At 41.2% G+C, this 18,419-nt stretch overlaps 1 protein-coding gene across 7 annotated transcripts in view; it reads left to right on the top strand.

Annotated features, from left to right (window-relative positions):
* Nucleotides 1-18,419, top strand: part of DNAJC13 (DnaJ heat shock protein family (Hsp40) member C13) — a 161,464-nt gene that overhangs the window by 36,304 nt on the left and 106,741 nt on the right. For all 7 annotated transcript variants that reach the window (XM_008249240.4, XM_051818458.2, XM_008249244.4 and 4 more), the window contains exon 2: nt 2,675-2,755. In XM_008249240.4, coding sequence (XP_008247462.3) covers nt 2,675-2,755 — 81 coding nt within the window. The remainder of the gene's footprint in view (nt 1-2,674; nt 2,756-18,419) is intronic.

Raw genomic sequence — 18,419 nt, 5'->3', positions numbered from 1 at the left:
TCATGAGTCATCTTACCTGTCCCACAATGTTGTTACGGGCACAATATGACATACCATGCATGGCAAATGTCTAGCCCAGTAGCTGATACCTGATGACTATTCAATTAAAGTTATTGCATAATTTCAGGACATGTCATAACTTTTTAGATTAGGGTTATCTATTTCTATTAGGCCGTCACAAAACACACCAAACACTGGAGTAAGGGAAAGGGTTTATTGGGAAAACGCAGCAGATGGAGGGGAGGGACAAAGAAGGATAAGAGAGAAAGAGAGTATAAGGTTTTTTATTGGCATAATGAAATTGTTCTAAAAGTATTTGTGACGATTGCAGTACTTTGTGAATATACTGAAAATGACTGAATTGTATCATTTTATTTATTTTTTTAGATTTGTTTACTTATTTGAAAGGCAGATTAACAGGGAGGGAGGGATAGGATCTTCCACCTGCTGGTTCATTCTCCAGATGCCACCAACAGCCAGGTCTGGGCTAGGCCAAAGCCCAGAGGCAAGAACTCCATCCTGGTTCTCTATATGGGTGATAGGGGTTTGGGTATTTAGGTCATCATCTGCTGCCTTCCCAGGTACCTTAACAGGGAGCTGGGTCAGAATCAAGGTGCCCAGGGATAATGGTGTAAGTGGTACAAGTGGTGGTTCAACTCACTGCACCACAACACTGGCCCTGTACACATTTAAAAGAGTGAAGTTATGGTGTGTGAATCATATCTCAAAAAACTGTTAAAAAATGTTCTTGAATGGAATATGGCTGTATTCTAATTGTGAAAAGCATATTTGATGATAAAAATTACTAATATTTAAAGTTATACATAGCTGCTGAAGTGAATAATAGTTTCATTCATTCCATTTGAATTATTGGTATTTGTATCCTACAAGACTTTTTAGAATGCATTTCTAATTTTTTAAAGATTTATTTATTTGAAAGAGTTACAGAGAGAGAAAAGTGCCTTCCTTCTGCTGGTTCCTTCTCCAAATGGCTGTAATGGACATGTCTGAGCCTGGCCAAAACTAGGAGCTTCATCTGGGCCTCCCACTTAGGTGGAAGGGGCCCAGGCACTTGGGCCATCTTCTGCTTCTTTTCCTAGGCCATTAGCGGGGAGCTGGATAGGAAGTGGAGCAGCCAGGATTTGAACCAGTAACCAGTATGGTAGTCTGCCATTGCAGGTGACGACTTTACCCATTATGCTACAAAGCAGGCCATGTGCATCTAATTATTAAGGCTGGGAAGAAATAACCAAGTCACAAAAGAAGAAATAAATTACTATGTTCAGTTTTAATTTATTCAAATGAAGTAACTGCTATATTTTCAAAATTTATCATCAGCCTTTCATTAGTACCTGTATGGGATGCTGGTGCCACAGGTGGCATCTTTACCCTCTATGTTACAACACTAGCCTCAACTTTGTTTTAAAAACAGCACTTTTCTAAATCTAAGAAGGGAGGCTGGGGGCTGGCATTGTGCAGCAGGTTAAGCTGTGTCTTGTGGCATCAACATCCCATATTGAAGTGCTGGTTTGAAGCCTCACTGCTCTGCTTCCCACCCAGCTCCCTGCTGATGCACCTAGGAAGGCAGCAGAAGATGGCCCAAGTGTTTCAATCTTTGCCAGATGGAGCTCCAGACTATGGCTTTGTCCTGGCCCAGACCTGGCTGTTGCAGCCATTTGGGGAGGGGACATGTATCTCTCACTCTGTCTCTTCTTCTCTTTGTCCACTCTGCCTTTCAAATAAATCTTAAGAAAAAGGAGACTAGAACACTTTAGATTTCTTTCCATTGGCATGCATTATTTTTTAATGAGAAACTTGTTGTTTACAAAAGATCCCCTTTAAAGTTATAGTGCTTGGTGCTTAACTCAATAAAAGCTTTTTGGAATTGATTTGACACTTTACATTTTTAGGTGCCCATGATGTGCCAGGGCATTGTTTGGCAATATGAAATATAAATTTATTTTTAATTCTATTCCATAAACTCAGGATATTGATAGAGAGTGGCTCTTGTCCAGAATGGGGAGAGAAAGACAGTTGAGCAGACAGTCAAAACATGGTACTAAAAGCTATGGCAGAAAGCTGAGCAGACTGTTCCTTAGAAACTGCAATATTTAAACTATTCTGAATTGAGTGCTAAAAAAAAAAAAATTATAGGGGCCAACATTGTGGTGCATTCACTTGAGACTCTGGGATTCCGTGAGCACTGATTCGAGTTCCAGCTGCTCAATTTCCCATCCAGCTCCTTGCTAATGGGCCTGGGAGAAAAGGGCTAGTGGAAGCTGACCCAAGTGCTTGGGCCCCTGTCACCCTCATGGGAGATTCTGATGGAATTCCAGGCTCCTGGCTACAGCCTTTTCCCAGCCCCAGTTGTTGTGGCCATTGAGGAATGAGCTAGTGGATGAAGAGATATCTCCCTGTTTTGTCTTTCTCTCTCTCCTCCTCACTCCCCTTCCCCTCCCCTGATCCTACTGTCTTTCTCCCTCCTTCTGTAACTCTGCATTTTAAATAAATAAAATATATCTTTAAAAAAATTATGGTCTTGTAGAGGACATATGGCAGATTATGAAAATGAGAGATCATACTTTGGGTGTGAGAAATTCAGGCTATGTAACACTGTACTAGAGTTATATAACACTATACTAAGTGTACCTATTTTTTTTCTTATAATCTTCAGGTTTCAGCACAAAATGAACATAATTAGGGAAAATAAGGATTTGGCGTGCTTCTATACAACAAAGCATTCATGGAGGGGAAAGTAAGTATTCTTGGTGGTTTTACTTTTCTATCCTGCCTCTACAAAGTATCATTGTAAGCATTGCTCAGTTTCAGTATCTTGACTAATACAGAACAACTCCATAGTGCTGTTCAGTCCTTGTCTGAAACATATGTGAGTGTTTTAAATGGAAGTGCTACATTTAGAATAAATTATTGTTCTTTTTTCTTTTGACATTTCTGGTTTTCTATATCTGTCTGGAGAAGTTTGGTAAGAAATAAAAGTAACAGTTAAAGGGAAAGTAAAGGGGCTGGTGCTGTGGCATTGTCATTAAGCTTCTGCCTGCAGTGCTTGCATACCACATGGGTGCCAGTTCGAGTCCCTGTTGTTCCAGGTTCTATCCAACTCCCTGCTGATGTGCTAGGAAAGCAGTGGGAGATGGCCTAAGTGCATGAGCCCCTGTGCCCACGTGGGAGACTTGGAGGAAGCTCCCAGCTCCTGGCTTCAGATCCGCCCATCTCTGGCAGTTTTGACCATTTGGGGAGTGAACCAGTGGATAGAAGACCTCTTTCTCTCTCTCTCTCTCTCTGCCTCTGCCTCTGCCTCTGCCTCTGCCTCTGCCTCTACCTCTCTGTAACTCTGCCTTTCAAATAAATAAGTAAAACTTAAGAAAAAAAAAAAAAAAGGAAAGTAAACCAGTTACTGTCTTGGATGCTATCAGTATGAGGATTATGCAGTAGTAGTGTTAAATTTTCTTATTTAGAGTCTATTTTGTGTGTAGTCAGTGCATTTCGTATCTGTTTGTCAGAGGAAATATGCCATTAGTTCTAGTGAAGTTTGTGACCTTTTTTTAGGTCTGTAATGAAATCTAAAAATTGGATTTGATTTTTTTTTCTTCCCTTGGGATAGGATGATGTCATTTTTTCTGTTTTTGGGTAGCTTTCCCTAGCAGTCCAAGGTGTAAGTGCTTCTGTTTCCTCTAGGTAAGAAGGTGTGTTGTAATGATTAAATGAAGATTGTAAAATTAATGCTTTGAATACATCGGATATTCAGTAAATGGCTCCTGCTGACCATTACAAAAGGAGTTTGGTTCTTTAATTAGTAATGAGTAAAATGAGTATGCTACACTGACAAATAGGTCCTCATATTCTTCTAAATTATTATTCTAAAGGAGTACACAATATAAAGCATGACACATGCTCAAAGTCAGTGTTTTTTCATTTTTTGTCAGTAGACAGTGTGGTAACTTCTTAGGATGTTGCATCATTTGCACTTTTAGCATTTCTGGTTGCATTAACAAGCTGTCTATAAATTTGAAACATTTGACTTTGATTCTGTGTCTTTTTTTTTTTAAGATTTATTTATTTATTTGAAAGAGTTACACAGAGAGAGGAGAGGTGGAGAGAAAGAGAGGTCTTGCATCCAGTGGTTCACTCTCCAGTTGGCTGTAATGGCTGGAGCTCCGCTGATCCGAAGCTGGGAGCCAGGAGCTTTTCTGGGTCTCCCACGTGGGTATAGGGGCCCAAGGACTTGGGCCATCCTCTACCACCTTCCCAGGCCACAGCAGAGAGCTGGATAGGAAGAGGAGCAGCCTGGATTAGAACCGGCTCCCATATGGGATGCCGGTGCTTCAGGCCAGGGCGTTAACCCGCTGAGCCACAGCGCTGACCCCTCTGTTGTCTTTCAGTACCTGAATTTTATGAACTCCTAAGTTTGCATAATTATCCCTCTTGTAGAATATTTGTGTCTAATTTTTTTTCCCTATTTAGCTTCACTAAGCAAAGTTAGAGGGAAAATTAGCATTTCCAGGGTAGTTTGAAGGTTTTATTTTTTCTTTTTAGTTCTTTGAATCAGCCTTAAAGAAAATTGTATATTTAAATGATTTTACTTTTCCCTCAAGTGGTAGATTGCTCTGGTCATCATAATTTAACTTCTGTTTTTAATACAGTTATAGCATACTCATGCATTAATTCTAAAGAACAGACTTACTGTAATACTTTTTGCTTAGTGAACTTGTCCATAATTGAGATCATCTGCAAACTTTTTAATGTTCTTAGAGAATGGTGACTAATTTTTTTTTTTTTTTTTTTGACAGGCAGAGTGGACAGTGAGAGAGAGAGACAGATAGAAAGGTCTTCCTTTGCCGTTGGTTCACCCTCCAATGGCCGCAGTGGCCAGTGCGCTGCGGCCGGCGCACCGCGCTGATCCAATGGCAGGAGCCAGGTGCTTCTCCTGGTCTCCCATGGGGTGCAGGGCCCAAGGACTTGGGCCATCCTTCACTGCCTTCCCTGGCCACAGCAGAGAGCTGGCCTGGAAGAGGGCCGACCGGGACAGAATCCGGCGCCCCGACTGGGACTAGAACCTGGTGTGCCGGCGCCGCAAGGCGGAGGATTAGCCTATTGAGCCATGGCGCTGGCTTCTCTTTTTTAAAAGTTTGTAATAGAACTGTTCCTGTGCTCTCAGTACAGTTTTTACCTTCCATTTACATTTTAAAACCTTTTTGTTTTTATTGTAGCTTTAAGATATATTTTATTAAATATATGTCATATGATATTAAAATATGCTGATATATTTTGATATGATTTACATATCCTAAAATTTATCCTATAAGGCATATACTTTTGTTTAAGATTTATTTGTGTATTTGAAGGGTAGAGATACAGAGAGGCAGGGAGGGAGGGAGGGAGAGAGAGAAAGAGAATATCTATCTTCCATCTGCTGGTTTATTCCCCATATGGCTGCAGCAGCCAGGGCTGCTAAGGCAGGCCGAAGCCAGGAGTTACTTCCTGGTTTCTCCCATGTGGGTGCAGGAGCCCAAGTTCTTGGGCCATCTTCTGCTGTTTTCCCATTAGCAGGGAGCTGGATTGGCAGTGGAGCGGCTGGGTCTCAAACCAGTGTCCAAATGGGATGCTGGCACTGCAGGTGGTGGCTTTACCCCCCCCCCCTTTTTTTTGTTTTTTTTTGGACAGGCAGAGTGGACAGTGAGAGAGAGAGACAGAGAGAAAGGTCTTCCTTTTGCCGTTGGTTCACCCTCCAATGGCCGCCGTGGCCGGCGCACCGCGCTGATCCAATGGCAGGAGCCAGGGACTTATCCTGGTCTCCCATGGGGTGCAGGGCCCAAGCACTTGGGCCATCCTCCACTGCACTCCCTGGCCACAGCAGAGAGCTGGCCTGGAAGAGGGCCGACCGGGACAGAATCCGGCGCCCCGACCGGGACTAGAACCTGGTGTGCCGGCGCTGCAAGGCGGAGGATTAGCCTAGTGAGGTGTGGCACCGGCCGGTGGCTTTACCCTTTATGCCATAGCGCTGGTCCCTAAGGTAAACAATTTAGTGTGTTTTTGTTTGTTTTTTTGGTATATTCATAGATATGTGAGCCATCAGCAATATTGTTAGAACACATTCAAGATTCCTCTTAAAATACTTTCTCTAGAATCTGTTAAAACAACTTGATAACTCTTCTTCCTAGCATCTGGCAGGCAGTAATCTGTTTTTTGGACTTGCCTATTTGGAATATCAGAGATAAATATAATGCTAGAAAATGCAGTCTTTGTGGCTGACTGTGGGGAGCAACTCAGACTAGACTGTTACTCGAATTAAGATTTATTCTATGCATCTGCTCTCTCACAATATGGCGCTGGGAGAGGAGGAAACAGCTTCTACACAGCTGCCTCCAGTTCAACCAATAAACAGCAGGACCTGCTCCTGATTGGAGGAGAGCAGCGTGCTCAGCGTGTGGGTAGCAGAGTTGGGATTGGTGGAAGAGGACTATATAGGAGGAGAGAGACAACATGCACCAGGAACATCTATCTGAAGGAACACCTGAGCAGCCCCCGAGAGAGCCGGCCGGCGGTGTGCTGCTCCCCCGCGGAAGTGGGGAAAGTGGCAGGGGGAACCGCCCTTCCACGGAGGTGGAAGGGATGGTAGCCAACCCGGGAAGAACCAGCAGCAAACCCGGGAAGGGCCGAGCAGACGAAAGAACAAAGCAGGGTCCTGTGTCGTTCCTCCACGGAGAGGGGGAGCGACAGCTGACTTCTTTTACTTAACATACAATCAAGGTGTATCCTTGTTGTGTCATATCAGTACTTCATTTCTTTTTGTTATCAGATAACTTATTGTGTGGCTGTATTATATTTTGTCAGTCCCCTCATCAACTGATAGACACTTGTGTTGTTTCCACTTTTTTTTTTAAAGATTTATTTATTTGAAAGAGTTATACAGAGAGAGGAGAGGCAGAGAGAGAGAGAGAGAGGTCTTTCATCTGATGGTTCACTCCCCAGATGGTCGCAATGGATGGAGCTGCACTGATCTGAAGCCAGGAGATAGGGGCTTCTTCCGGGTCTCCCACATGGTTGCAGGGGCGCCCAACGACTTGGGCCACCTTGTACTGCTTTCTCAGGCCATAGCAGAGAGCTGGATTGGAAGTGGAGCAGCCGGGACTAGAACTGGCACCCATATGGGATGCCGACGCTCAGGTCAGGGTGTTAACCCACTGTGCAACAGCGATGGTACCTCCACTTTTCTTATTATGAATAATACCAGTCCTTTTTTCTTTTTTCCCTGTATTTTAGGTATGCTTTTGTGGTTTTGATTTTTGGTTCCCTAATGATGTTGAATGTTTTTCTATGTGTTTGTTGGCCATTAGTGTATATTCTTTAATGAAATGGCTTTTCAGGTATCTTAGCACTTTTTAAAAAAAAAGACTTTTTTTTTTCTTTAATTCTGTTTATTTGACAGGTAGAGTTACAGAGAGAGAGAGAGAGAGGGAGAGAGAAAGAGAGAAAGAGAGAAAGAAAGGTCTTCCTTCCATTGGTTCACTCCCCAAATGGCTGCCACGGCTGGAGCTACTCTGATCTGAAACCAGGAGCCAGGAGCTTCTTTCCGGGTCTCCCATGTGGGTGCAGGGGCCCAAGCACTTGGGCCATCCTCCACTGCCCTCCTGGGCCACAGCAGAGAGTTGCACTGGAAAAGGAGCAACCAGGACTAGAACCGGCGCCCATATGGGATGCCGGTGCTGCAGGAGGAGGATTAACCTAGTGCGCATCACGCCGGCCCCGAGCACTTTTAAATTACTTGTCCTTTTTATTGTTGAGTTGTTAAGTTTCTTTATATGTTCTGAATACAAGTTCTTTATCAAATACATGATTTGCAGATATTTTCTCCAGTTCTGAGTGTTGTCCTTTTTATTTTTTTGATAGTATTCTTTGAAACACAAAATTTTTTTGTTTTTTTTTTTTTTTTTAGCTTAAGAACAAGGATTTAAACTTTATTAATTCAAAGTACAGTCATACCACACTCAAGTTTGTATGATTATTTGACAAATAAGGAATTAGTGCCCAAAAGGAGAATTGTCCCATTTGCTACCATGGAAAAGAGCCCAGCATTTAAAAACAACAACAACAACAAGCAACTCTCACACAAAGTCCAAGCCCATCTCAAGCACTGGCTCACAGATGCAGGGCAAGTCAGAGATGGGCCAACAATCATAGATCTGCCCCTTTGGTAAACACGAGGACTCCTTGCTTGTACACAAAAAGTTCTCTTGTAGAATTTTTTTTTTTTTTTATAAAAAATAGATTGTTGATGTAGAAGCACTGCGCACACAGTATGGGCCAAGAATTTCCTGTGCCATTAGCTCTCAGTCCTTAGAGGAAGTGGGTAATAGGATGTTGCTTTTTGACAGCTGGGAAGAACAGGTCGCAGAAGCCAAGTGACTAATTCCATCTTACAGAGGTGGTGAACAGTAGTTATGACCTGGAGGCAGGGCTCCTATCTTGATAGGAAGCTGCCATTCAAGGGAGGTCATGTCAGAATCAATGCATGCCAGTAGGATTATCATTAGCAAACAGGGTTTGAAATACTAGCTTTTTAAAGATCTTCACTAGATCCTATATAGTAAATATTTCTTAACTTCACTTTCCTAATGGAACAGAGCATCCTAAGATCAAGAAAGAGGCAGAAGTTATTTAAACTTAAATCATAACCACCTTGACCTTAACAGAATACATTTTATAATTTCCACAAATGTCTTACCCTTTAATAATTAATTACACAGCAATCATAAACTGGGTGAATCTGACTCCACACTAACGAGCCGCTTTACTGCACTTCATATAATTTTACTGATGCCTACAATTCTGTTTTATAATATTAACACTCTCCTTAAGAAAGCAGAGTGAAACACAAAATTTTTAATTTCTATGAAAACCACTCTTTTTTTTCTTTTGCTACTTGTTTTTTTGATGTCATATCTAAGAAGCTAGTACCTAATCTCAGAGTCACAAAGATTTACTTGTGTTTTCTTTCAAGAGTTTAGAACCTTAGTTTTTTATATTACATGAAATGGAGATCCAGAGTCATTCCTTTGTATGAGGATATGCAGTTGTCCCATAATCATTTCTTGAAAAGATTTTTCTTTCCCCCATTGAATTGTTTGGATAGCATTGTCAAAAAATCAGTTGACCATAATTGTAAGGATTTATTAATTCTGTTCCATTGATCCTATTTGCCTATACTTATTATTCTAGGACCATGCTGTCTCATTGACTGTACTTTATAAACTGAAAAGCCTGAGTCACCAAGTTTCTTTTTCAAAATTATTTTGGATATTCCTGGTCTCTTTCGTATGAAACAATAGGAAATTTTTAATGTTGGCCATTTTGTTGTTCTATTAATACTGCTAAAGAGTACTTTAAACCTCACTTAGAATTGGCCATATAAAATAGATTAGAATAATAAAGGTTTATTTGCCACATGATAGTACATGAAACACAGTGTAATAACTATCATTTCCTGGAAAATGTAGAGACTTTTAGGGGGAAGTTAAAGGATTTGAGGTATGTATACTGAAAAGCAAAACACTGTTGAAAGGAATTTTAAAAGATCCCAATAAATGGAAATATCCCCAATTTGTGAGTTAAAAGACATAATCTTATTAAAACAGCCATAATCCCTAACTGGTTTACAGAGTTCATGCAAGCTCTATGAGAATCCCAGCTGTCCTTCTCCCCTTTTGTAAAATTGACAGCTAACCATACGTTTAGGATGCTGATTGCCTGTAATGTTATGTTTTTAGTTCCTGAATAAAAAGCAAGTGCAGTAGTTAAAATTAACACTGAATATTAAAATCTTCATTGGAAGAGAAAGATACTTTTCATCTTTTCTCATGTGGATCATCTGTCATACATTTCTTACATACTGTGTTTTCTTGTTTTTCTTTTGTAATTTAATTTTACTGGCTGTGTTTTTCTATTAACAATGCTAGCAACTGGTAATTTAGAGTTTCAAAGATACAGAAGACATGCCTCCCTGAATCCATATAATTTTTGTCTATTCTTTATGACTTAGGACACTGGTGAGTCACTAAAAGATGAAAAAAAGTCTTTTAGTTGCAAGTGTTATGATTAACATTCCTCACTTGTGAGACAGTTCTGATTTTTATCTCTAAATGTGTTATTCAAAAGAACTTTGTAGGTAATCTTGGACAGGTTAGGGCTGCTTATGTCGTAAATGACCTAGAACTACAACTTCAGAATGTTTGTGGAAAAGTTAAAAAATAAAATTCAAAAAGTGTTAACTTTATTTTTCAACATAAGGTCCAGCTAGGTCAAGACACCTTTATAATTGATAAAACCAGCCATTTAATCCATTGCTAAAGAACTTAGGGTCCTTTGGGGCTGGCGCTGTGGCGCAGCGGGTTAAAGCCCTGGCCTGAAGCGCTGGCATCCCATATGGGCGCCGGTTCTAGTCCTGGCTGCTCCTCTTTCAATCCAGCTCTCTGCTATGGCCTGGGAAGGTGGTAGCAGATGGCCCAAGTCGTTGGGCCTCTGCACCCATGTAGGAGACGCGGAAGAAGCCCCTGTCTCCTGGCTTCTAGCCATTGTGGCTATCTGGGGAGCGAACCATTGGATGGAAGATCTCTCTCTCTCTCTCTCTCTCTCTCTCTACCTCTCTCTACCTCTCTCTACCTCTCTCTGTAACTCTGTCTTTCAAATAAATAAAATAAATCTTTAAAAGAAAAAAAGAAAAGAACTTAGGGTCCTGGAAGTCACTGCAGTCTTTATTTATATTAGTAACTGAAGAAAAATGGGTACGCTTTAAAGATTTTTTTAAGATTAGGAAACAAAAGTTAGAAGAAGCCAAATTAGGACTATAAGACAGATGCCTAATGATTTCCGATCAAATCTCTGGGAAAATTGCCCTTGTTTGATGAGGGGGATGAGCAGAAACATGGTGTGATGGAGAAGGTCTCTGGTAAAGCTTTCCTGGGTGTTTCCTGAATAAAGCTTTGACTGACTTTCTCAAAACCCTCTTCTGATGAGCAAGCTATTGTCACTGCCTTTCACTCTTGAAAGTAAACAAGCAAAATTTCTTGAGCATCCCAAAGCATTATTGCCATGACCTTTGTTCTTGACTTGTCCACTTTTGCTTATTTATTTATCTGGGAGGCAGAGAGATAGAGATGTGCTCCCATCCATTGATTCACTCCCCAAATGCCTTTCAGTGACCAGAACCAGACCAGGCTGAAGCCAGGAGCCAGAAACTCAAGTTAGTCCTCCCACGTGGAATCCAACTGCTTGAGTTTTCACTGCTGCCTCTTTTTAGCAGGAAGCTAGGATTGGGTGTGGAGCTAGGACTTGAATTCAGGCACTACAGTACAGGATGCAGGCATTCTGGCATTCTTTTTATTTTTATTTAACAGATGATTTTATTGTTTTGAAAGGCAGAGTGACATAGATAAGGACAGAGAGATTTTCCATCCACTGATTGACTTTTGAAATGGCTGCAACAGCTATGGCTGGGCCAGACTGAAGCCAGGAGCTGGGAGCTGCTTCTGGGTCTTCCACTTGATTGCAAGGGCCCAAGCACTTGGACTGTCTCCTACTGCCTTCCCAGGTGCATTAGCAGGGAGCTGGATTGGAGGTGGAGCCAGCACCCATATGGGATGCCACGTCGCAGGTGACAGCTTTACTTGCAATGCCGGCCCCTCCAAGTGATGTCTTAACTGCTAGGCCAAACACCCACCCCGTTTTTGCTTTGACCACTTTCATCTCTTAGTATCTGATGTTTTGATTGTGCTTTGTCTTCAGTATTGGTTTATCATGTTTTATCTCCTTTTAAAATTATTGGAAGAAATGCTTCAGGATCTTTATTTCACTTGTTTAAAGTTGCTGTTTTAAGCTCTGCTCCTTTCTGCAACTCATTGGGAGCATAACCATTTTTACACCCATGAGCAAGAAGTTTGCCTCGCTTTAATTTTTCATTCAGAATTGTGTAAGCTGAACCAGTTGAGATATCTATGGTGTTGACTATTGTTTCTTCTGTAACGCATCAGTCCTCTTCAATGAAAGCATAAACAAGATTAATCCAAGCTTTTGAGCCATCATCTACTGCTCCCCAGGTGCATTAGAAGGGACTTGAACCTAGACAGTCTAGTATGGGATGCAGGTGTCACAAGTGGCAACTTAACTCTCTGCCCCACAATGCCTGCTCCTAAAACTCATGCTTTTTCCTCTCAGAATAAAGTAGGGATCTGTGTTTTGGAACAATGGCCATCCGAGATGCCAGCCTCTCATATTCGAGTGCCAGTTCCATTCCCAGCTGCTCCACTTTCTATCCAGCTCCCTGCTAAATGCACCTGGGAAAGTGGCAGAAGATGGCCCATGTGTTTGGGCCTCTGCCACCCATTCTGAAGACTCAGATGGAGTTCGAGGCTCCTGGCTTCAGCCTGACCCAACCCTGGCCATTGTGGGAAATGAAACAGCAGATCTTGATCTCTATCCCTGTATCTCCCACCCATGTCTTTCCATCTGTCTGTCACTCTGCCTTTCATAAAATAAAGTCTTTAAAAAGCAAATGATGTTGAGTATTTTCTCACATATATTTCACATATTTGTTGGCCATTTTTGTTTCTTCTTTTGAGAACTGTTTATTAAAGTTCTTTGCCCATTTCTCAACTGGATTTGTTGGCTTTTTGTTGTTGAGTTTTTTGTTTCTATTTGGGATGTTAATTCTTTGTCAGGTGGTCTATGAGTGTTTTTTCCCATTCTGTTGGATGTCTCTTTACTCTGTTGATCATTTCCTTCCCTGTGCAGAATCTTCTGAGTTTGATATAGTTTTGCTTTTGTGGCCTGAGCTTTGGGTGTCTTGTCCAAGAAGTTGTACCCTACACCAGTGTCTTAGAGTGCTTCCCCTTTTTGAGAATATAAACACAATAAATCTCTAGCCAGATAAATGAAGAAAAAAAGAGAAAAAACACAAAATTAGATGAAAAAGGAGACATTACAACCCACACCACTGAAATAAAAAGGATTTTGGTGTGTTTCTTCTAGCAACTTCATAGTCTCAGGTCTTAAATTTAAGTCATTGGTTCATCTTGAATTGACTGTAGAATATGGTGAGAGGTATGGATCTAATTTCATTAATATATATCCAGTTTTGCCAGTACCATATGTTGAAGAAATTAGTTTTATTCTACTGTATAGTCTTAGCACTTTTATCAAAAATCAGTTGACTGTGTATAGATGAGTTAATTTCTGGGCTCTATTCTGTTCCATTGATCTAAGTATTGGTATATTCCAGTACCAAGCTGTTTTAATTACTGTAGCTTTGTAGTGTGCTTTGAGATTAGGTATTGTGGTATCTCTAGTTTGGTTGTTCTTGCTCAAGATTGCTTTGGCTGTTGAGGTATTTTGTTGATTCCACATGAATTTTAGGATTGTTTTTCCTAACTTTGTGAAGAATGCCATTGGTATTTTCATAGGGAATGAATTGACTCTGAAAATTGCCTTAGGTACTATAAACATGTTAATGACATTGATTCTTCCGATCCATCAGCAAGGAGTACCTTTCTGTTTTTTGTGTCCTTGATTTCTTTCATCAATTTTTTAAAAAGGTTTATTTATTTGAAAGTCAGAGTTACACAGAGAAAGAAGGAGAGGCAGGGCCGAGGGGTCTTCCATTTGGTGGTTCACTCCCCAGTTGGCTGCAATGGCCAAAGCTGTGCTAATCCGAAGCCAAGAGCCAGAAGCTTCTTCTAGTTCTCCCACACGGATGCAGGGGCCCGAGGACTTGGGCCATCCTCCACTGCACTCCCTGGCCACAGCAGAGAGCTGGCCTGGAAGAGGGGCAACCAGGACAGAATTTGGCGCCCTGACAGGGACTAGAACCCGGTGTGCAGGTGCTGCAAGGCGGAGGATTAGCCTAGTGAGCCGCGGCGCCGGCCAGGTTTATCAATTCTTAACAGCTTTTTGGTGGAATGTTTAGGTTTTTCCATGTACAACATCATATCATTTGCAAACTTAGATAATTTGATTTCCTTTTTTTTTGAATTTTGATGCCCTTTTTTTCTTTCTCCTCCCTAATTGCTGTCACTAAAACTTCCAGTACTGTATTGAATAAGAGTGGTGAAAGTGGACATCCTTGTCCTGTTTCAGATCTGAGGGGAAATGCTTTCAGCTTTTCCCCATTCAATATGATATTGGATGTTGGTTTGTGATACATAGCCTTTATCATTGGGAGGAATATTTCTTCTGTACCTGATTTATGGAAGATTTTTATTATGAAAGGGTTTTGAATCTTATCTAGTGCTTTCTCTGCATGTATTGAGATGGCTATATGGCTTTTGTTCTTTATTCTATTGATATGAATTATGGTATTTATTAATTTGTGAATGTTGAACCACTTTTGCATTTCTGTGATAAATCCCACTTGATTGTGATGTATGATCTTTTTTATATGGTTTTGGATTTGATTTGCTAGTATTTTGTTGATAACCTTTGTATGTTCATTAAGGATATAGGTCTGTAGTTTTCATTTTTTAAAAAATATTTATTTATTTATTTATTTGAATGAGTTGCACAGAGAAAGGAGAGGCGGGGCAGGGGGAGGGCGGCTTCCATCCTCTGGTTCACTCTTCAGAAGGCTGCAATGGCAAGAGCTGCGCAGATTCAAAGCCAAGGGCCAGGAGCTTCCTCCGGGTCTCCCACATGGGTGCAGGGGCCCAAGGACTTGGGTAATATTCTACTGCTTTTCCAGAGAGCTGGATTGGAAATGGAGCAGCCAGGACTCGAACATGGCACCCATATGGGATGCTGGCACTGCAGGCAGCGGCTTTTACCCCTTATGCCACAGCGCCAGCCCTGTAGTTTTCTTTTTGTGTCATGTCTTTGATTTTGGTATCAAAGTAACGCTGGCTGCATAAAAAGTTTGGCAGAATTCCATCCTATTTGATATTTTGGAATAGTTTGAAGAGTATTAGAGTTACTTCCTCCTGTTTTGTAGAATTCAGTAGTAAAGCCATCTAGTTCCAGACTTTTTGTTGATGAAAGACTTTTGATTACTGCTTTAATCTCATTGCTAGTTATGGGTTTGTTTAGATTGTCTATATCTTCTTGATTTATTCTTGGTAGTTTAATATGTATTGAGGAATTTATCCATTCTGTTGTGGTTTTCCAGTTTTTCAGCCTGTAGTTCTTCATAATAGTTTCTTATGATCCTTCGTATTTCAGTGGTGTGGGTTATAATGTCTCCTATTTCCATCTCTAATTTTAGTTATTTGAATTTTTCTCTTTTCTGTTAGTCTGACTAGATTTGATTTATGTTCTCAAAAAAAACCATTTTTTTTTTTAGTTTCAATTTCATTTATTTCCTCTCTGATCCTTAGTATTTCTTGCTTCCTATAAATGTCTGTTAGGTCCATTTGCTGGATGGTATGTTTTAACTCTGATGTATATTTATTGACTTTTCTCTCTGGATGACCTGTCCATTAATGAGAGTGGGGTGTTGAGGTTACCCACTATTTTTGTATTGGAGTCTATTTCTCCCTTTAGGCCTAATAATATTTTCTGTATGTATCTGGATGGTCTTGTGTTGGGTGCATGTATATATATGTTTCTTATATTTTCTTGCTGCACTGAACCTTTTATGCAAATGCAGTGTCCTTTATCTCTTTTTACAGTTTTCGATTCAGTCTGTTTTATTTGATATCAGGATAGCTATGCCTGTGTGCTTTTGATTCCATTTGCCTGGTGTATCTTTTTCCAACCCTTCACTTCTCAGTCTTTGTGTATCTTTGTGAAGTGATTTCCTTGAAGGCTGCATATAGTAGGATTGTATACTCCTTCCCCCCACTCTTTCTCCCCCTTAGGCAAACTAACTTTAGTCTTCTGGTTGAATAATTTAATCCATTTACATTCAAGGTTAGTATTGATAGATAAGAATTAAGGCTTGCAATTTTTGTTTGGATTGCAAATGTTGTTTGGATAATAATTCTACTTAGGGATCATGTGTTTTCATGATGTTTACTTCTAATGCAAGATGCCCTTCAGAATTTCTTGTAAGATTAATCTGGAGGTGGTGTTTTTACTTTTTACTTGTCTGGAAAATAATTTATTTCTCCTTCACTTTTTTTTTTGGACAGGCAGAGTGGACAGTGAGAGAGACAGAGAGAAGGGTCTTCCTTTGCCGTTGGTTCACCCTCCAATGGCTGCCGCGGCCAGCGCACTGTGGCCAGTGTACCGTGCTGATCCAAAGCCAGGAGCCAGGTGCTTCTCCTGGTCTCCCATGGGGTGCAGGGCCCAAGTACTTAGGCCATCCTCCACTGCACTCCCTGGCCACAGCAGAGAGCTGGCCTGGAAGAGGGGCAACTGGGACAGAATCCAGCGCCCCGACCGGGACTAGAACCCAGTGTGCAGGCGCCGCAAGGCGGAGGACTAGCCTAGTGAGCCACGGCGCCGGCTGTCCTTCACTTTTAAAGGATGGCTTTGCTAGATATAATCTTGGTTGGAAGTTTTTTTCTTTTAAGATCTTGAATATATCATCCCATTCTCTTCTGACCTGTAGGGTTTCCTCTAAGAAGTCTGATGTTAATCTAATTGGTTTTTCTTTATATATAATAACTTGCAAGTTTTCTGTTATTAGCTGTAGGATTCTCTCCTTGTCTTTAACTTTTGACAATTTGATGACCATATGCCTTGGAGAAGACCTGTTTTGATTGAGTCTGCTTGTGGTTCTTTGCGCTTGTATCAAGATGTCCATGTCTTGTTCAAGACCTGGTGACTTCAACTGTTGTTTCACTTCGCAGGTTCTCAATGCCTTTTTCCTTTTCTTCTCTTTCCGAGACACCTATGATATGAATATTTCATCATTTAATGGTATCCAGTATTTCCTATAGCCTTTCCTCATTTGTTTTCTTTTTGTCTGATTGGGTTATTTCAAAATTCTTGTCCTCAAAGTCAGAAATTCTTTCCTCCTCTAGGGTTCTGCTGTAAAGCTCTCAATTTCATTTTATTTCACTGATTGATCATCTCAAATTCTGTTTTGCTTTTTTTAATGTAAGAGTTTATGGTTTAGCTGATATGCATGGTATCACTTGGCTTGTTGCTTTGGCTTTGGTTCTAGGTGAACCCAAGAGTATAGTATCAGTAATTTCTTTTGTGTTAATCATTGTCAGCTGTTGTCTGTAAGTGACACAGTAGTCTAGTTTGTTGCAGTTTGTAGGACTAGAAGAAGTTGGCTGTGAGAAGAGTAAGGGTTTCCTTGGAGGTGTATCTTTGGTCCACAGAGAGTTCAGTGTCAGTCTCTCTGGTTAATGTGATAACAAAAGCCTTGTTGTTGATGCTCACCAAGACAGGGGTGGCTGCCCCCCTCATTCTGCTGGTAAGCCTGAGTGATGCTGGAGCTTGTGGCACCAATTGCTGTGGCTCTAGGACTGTGTGATACAGATGAACCTTCCTCAGGTCAAGCTAGGAGAGTCTGACTGGGTGCTGTGGATTATTATACCAGTAGCCCTAGTCCTAGAATTAGGACTGTTCTAGTCCTACTAGATGACTACAAGGTATACAGGAGATTTTACTCTGGAGGATATGATTCCAGAAAGGTGGAATGCAGTAGGTTCTTCCCTATGTCCACCAGGTAGATTCCAGTGGCACCAAAAAAAATTAGAACAAATTGTTAAAGTCCTTGCATTGCAGAATGTAGTGGGGTCATTACCAAGATCTTGCAGGGTGGGGACAAATTTGTTTTTTATGGGCTGCTTTTGTAGCTCCTGGAAGCTAAGGTGAATCTTTCCTTGCTCATGTAGCTCTGGGGTTAATGCCCCAAAACTCCCTTAGTTGCAGGATGCAGGGGATCTATCCTGTCCTCCACAGGTTGCCCTGACTCTATGATGATGGTAGGAGGACAGAGGAGCACTGTAGGACTTTTTGCTGCTGAAGAGTGGTGCTTTGCAGGAATGGGGGAGGGGAAGGAATCAAGGTGGCTTCACTGCTCCAAGCCTGGCAGTTGATTAGACCCCAGTTAGCTCTCCAGACTGAAGTAAAAATCAGTGGGTGATTGTGGAATTTCCTCTCAGCTAAAAATGTGAGTGCTGGCATGTGTGGAGATTTCTTCCTACCTTGGTGTGGTAAGATGGCAGCTCACAGCTAGGAACTGGCTGTGCCATGCAACAGACTGCAGAGGTGTGTCTGTTTTCTCTCCTTTTGTCCCACAGAGACTTAGTTTATTTTGGCTTGTTTGTTTTCTCACTTTGCTGAAAATTTCCATCAGTCAGATCCCTGGAAACATAGTCCTTCCTCTGTTCTTTTCATATTCCAGAGCCGCTTAAGTTAGTGAGCTTAAGTTAGGGAGATCCATCTTGGATCTCCCTCATGCATGTACTTCAGAGATGAATAAAATTTATCATTTTATTTTTACCCAAATAGAAATAACT

Source organism: Oryctolagus cuniculus, chromosome 4 (genome assembly GCF_964237555.1).
Source record: "Oryctolagus cuniculus chromosome 4, mOryCun1.1, whole genome shotgun sequence".
In the NCBI taxonomy this organism is placed as follows: domain Eukaryota; kingdom Metazoa; phylum Chordata; class Mammalia; order Lagomorpha; family Leporidae; genus Oryctolagus; species Oryctolagus cuniculus.
This window is presented reverse-complemented; position numbering and strand designations above follow the sequence as displayed.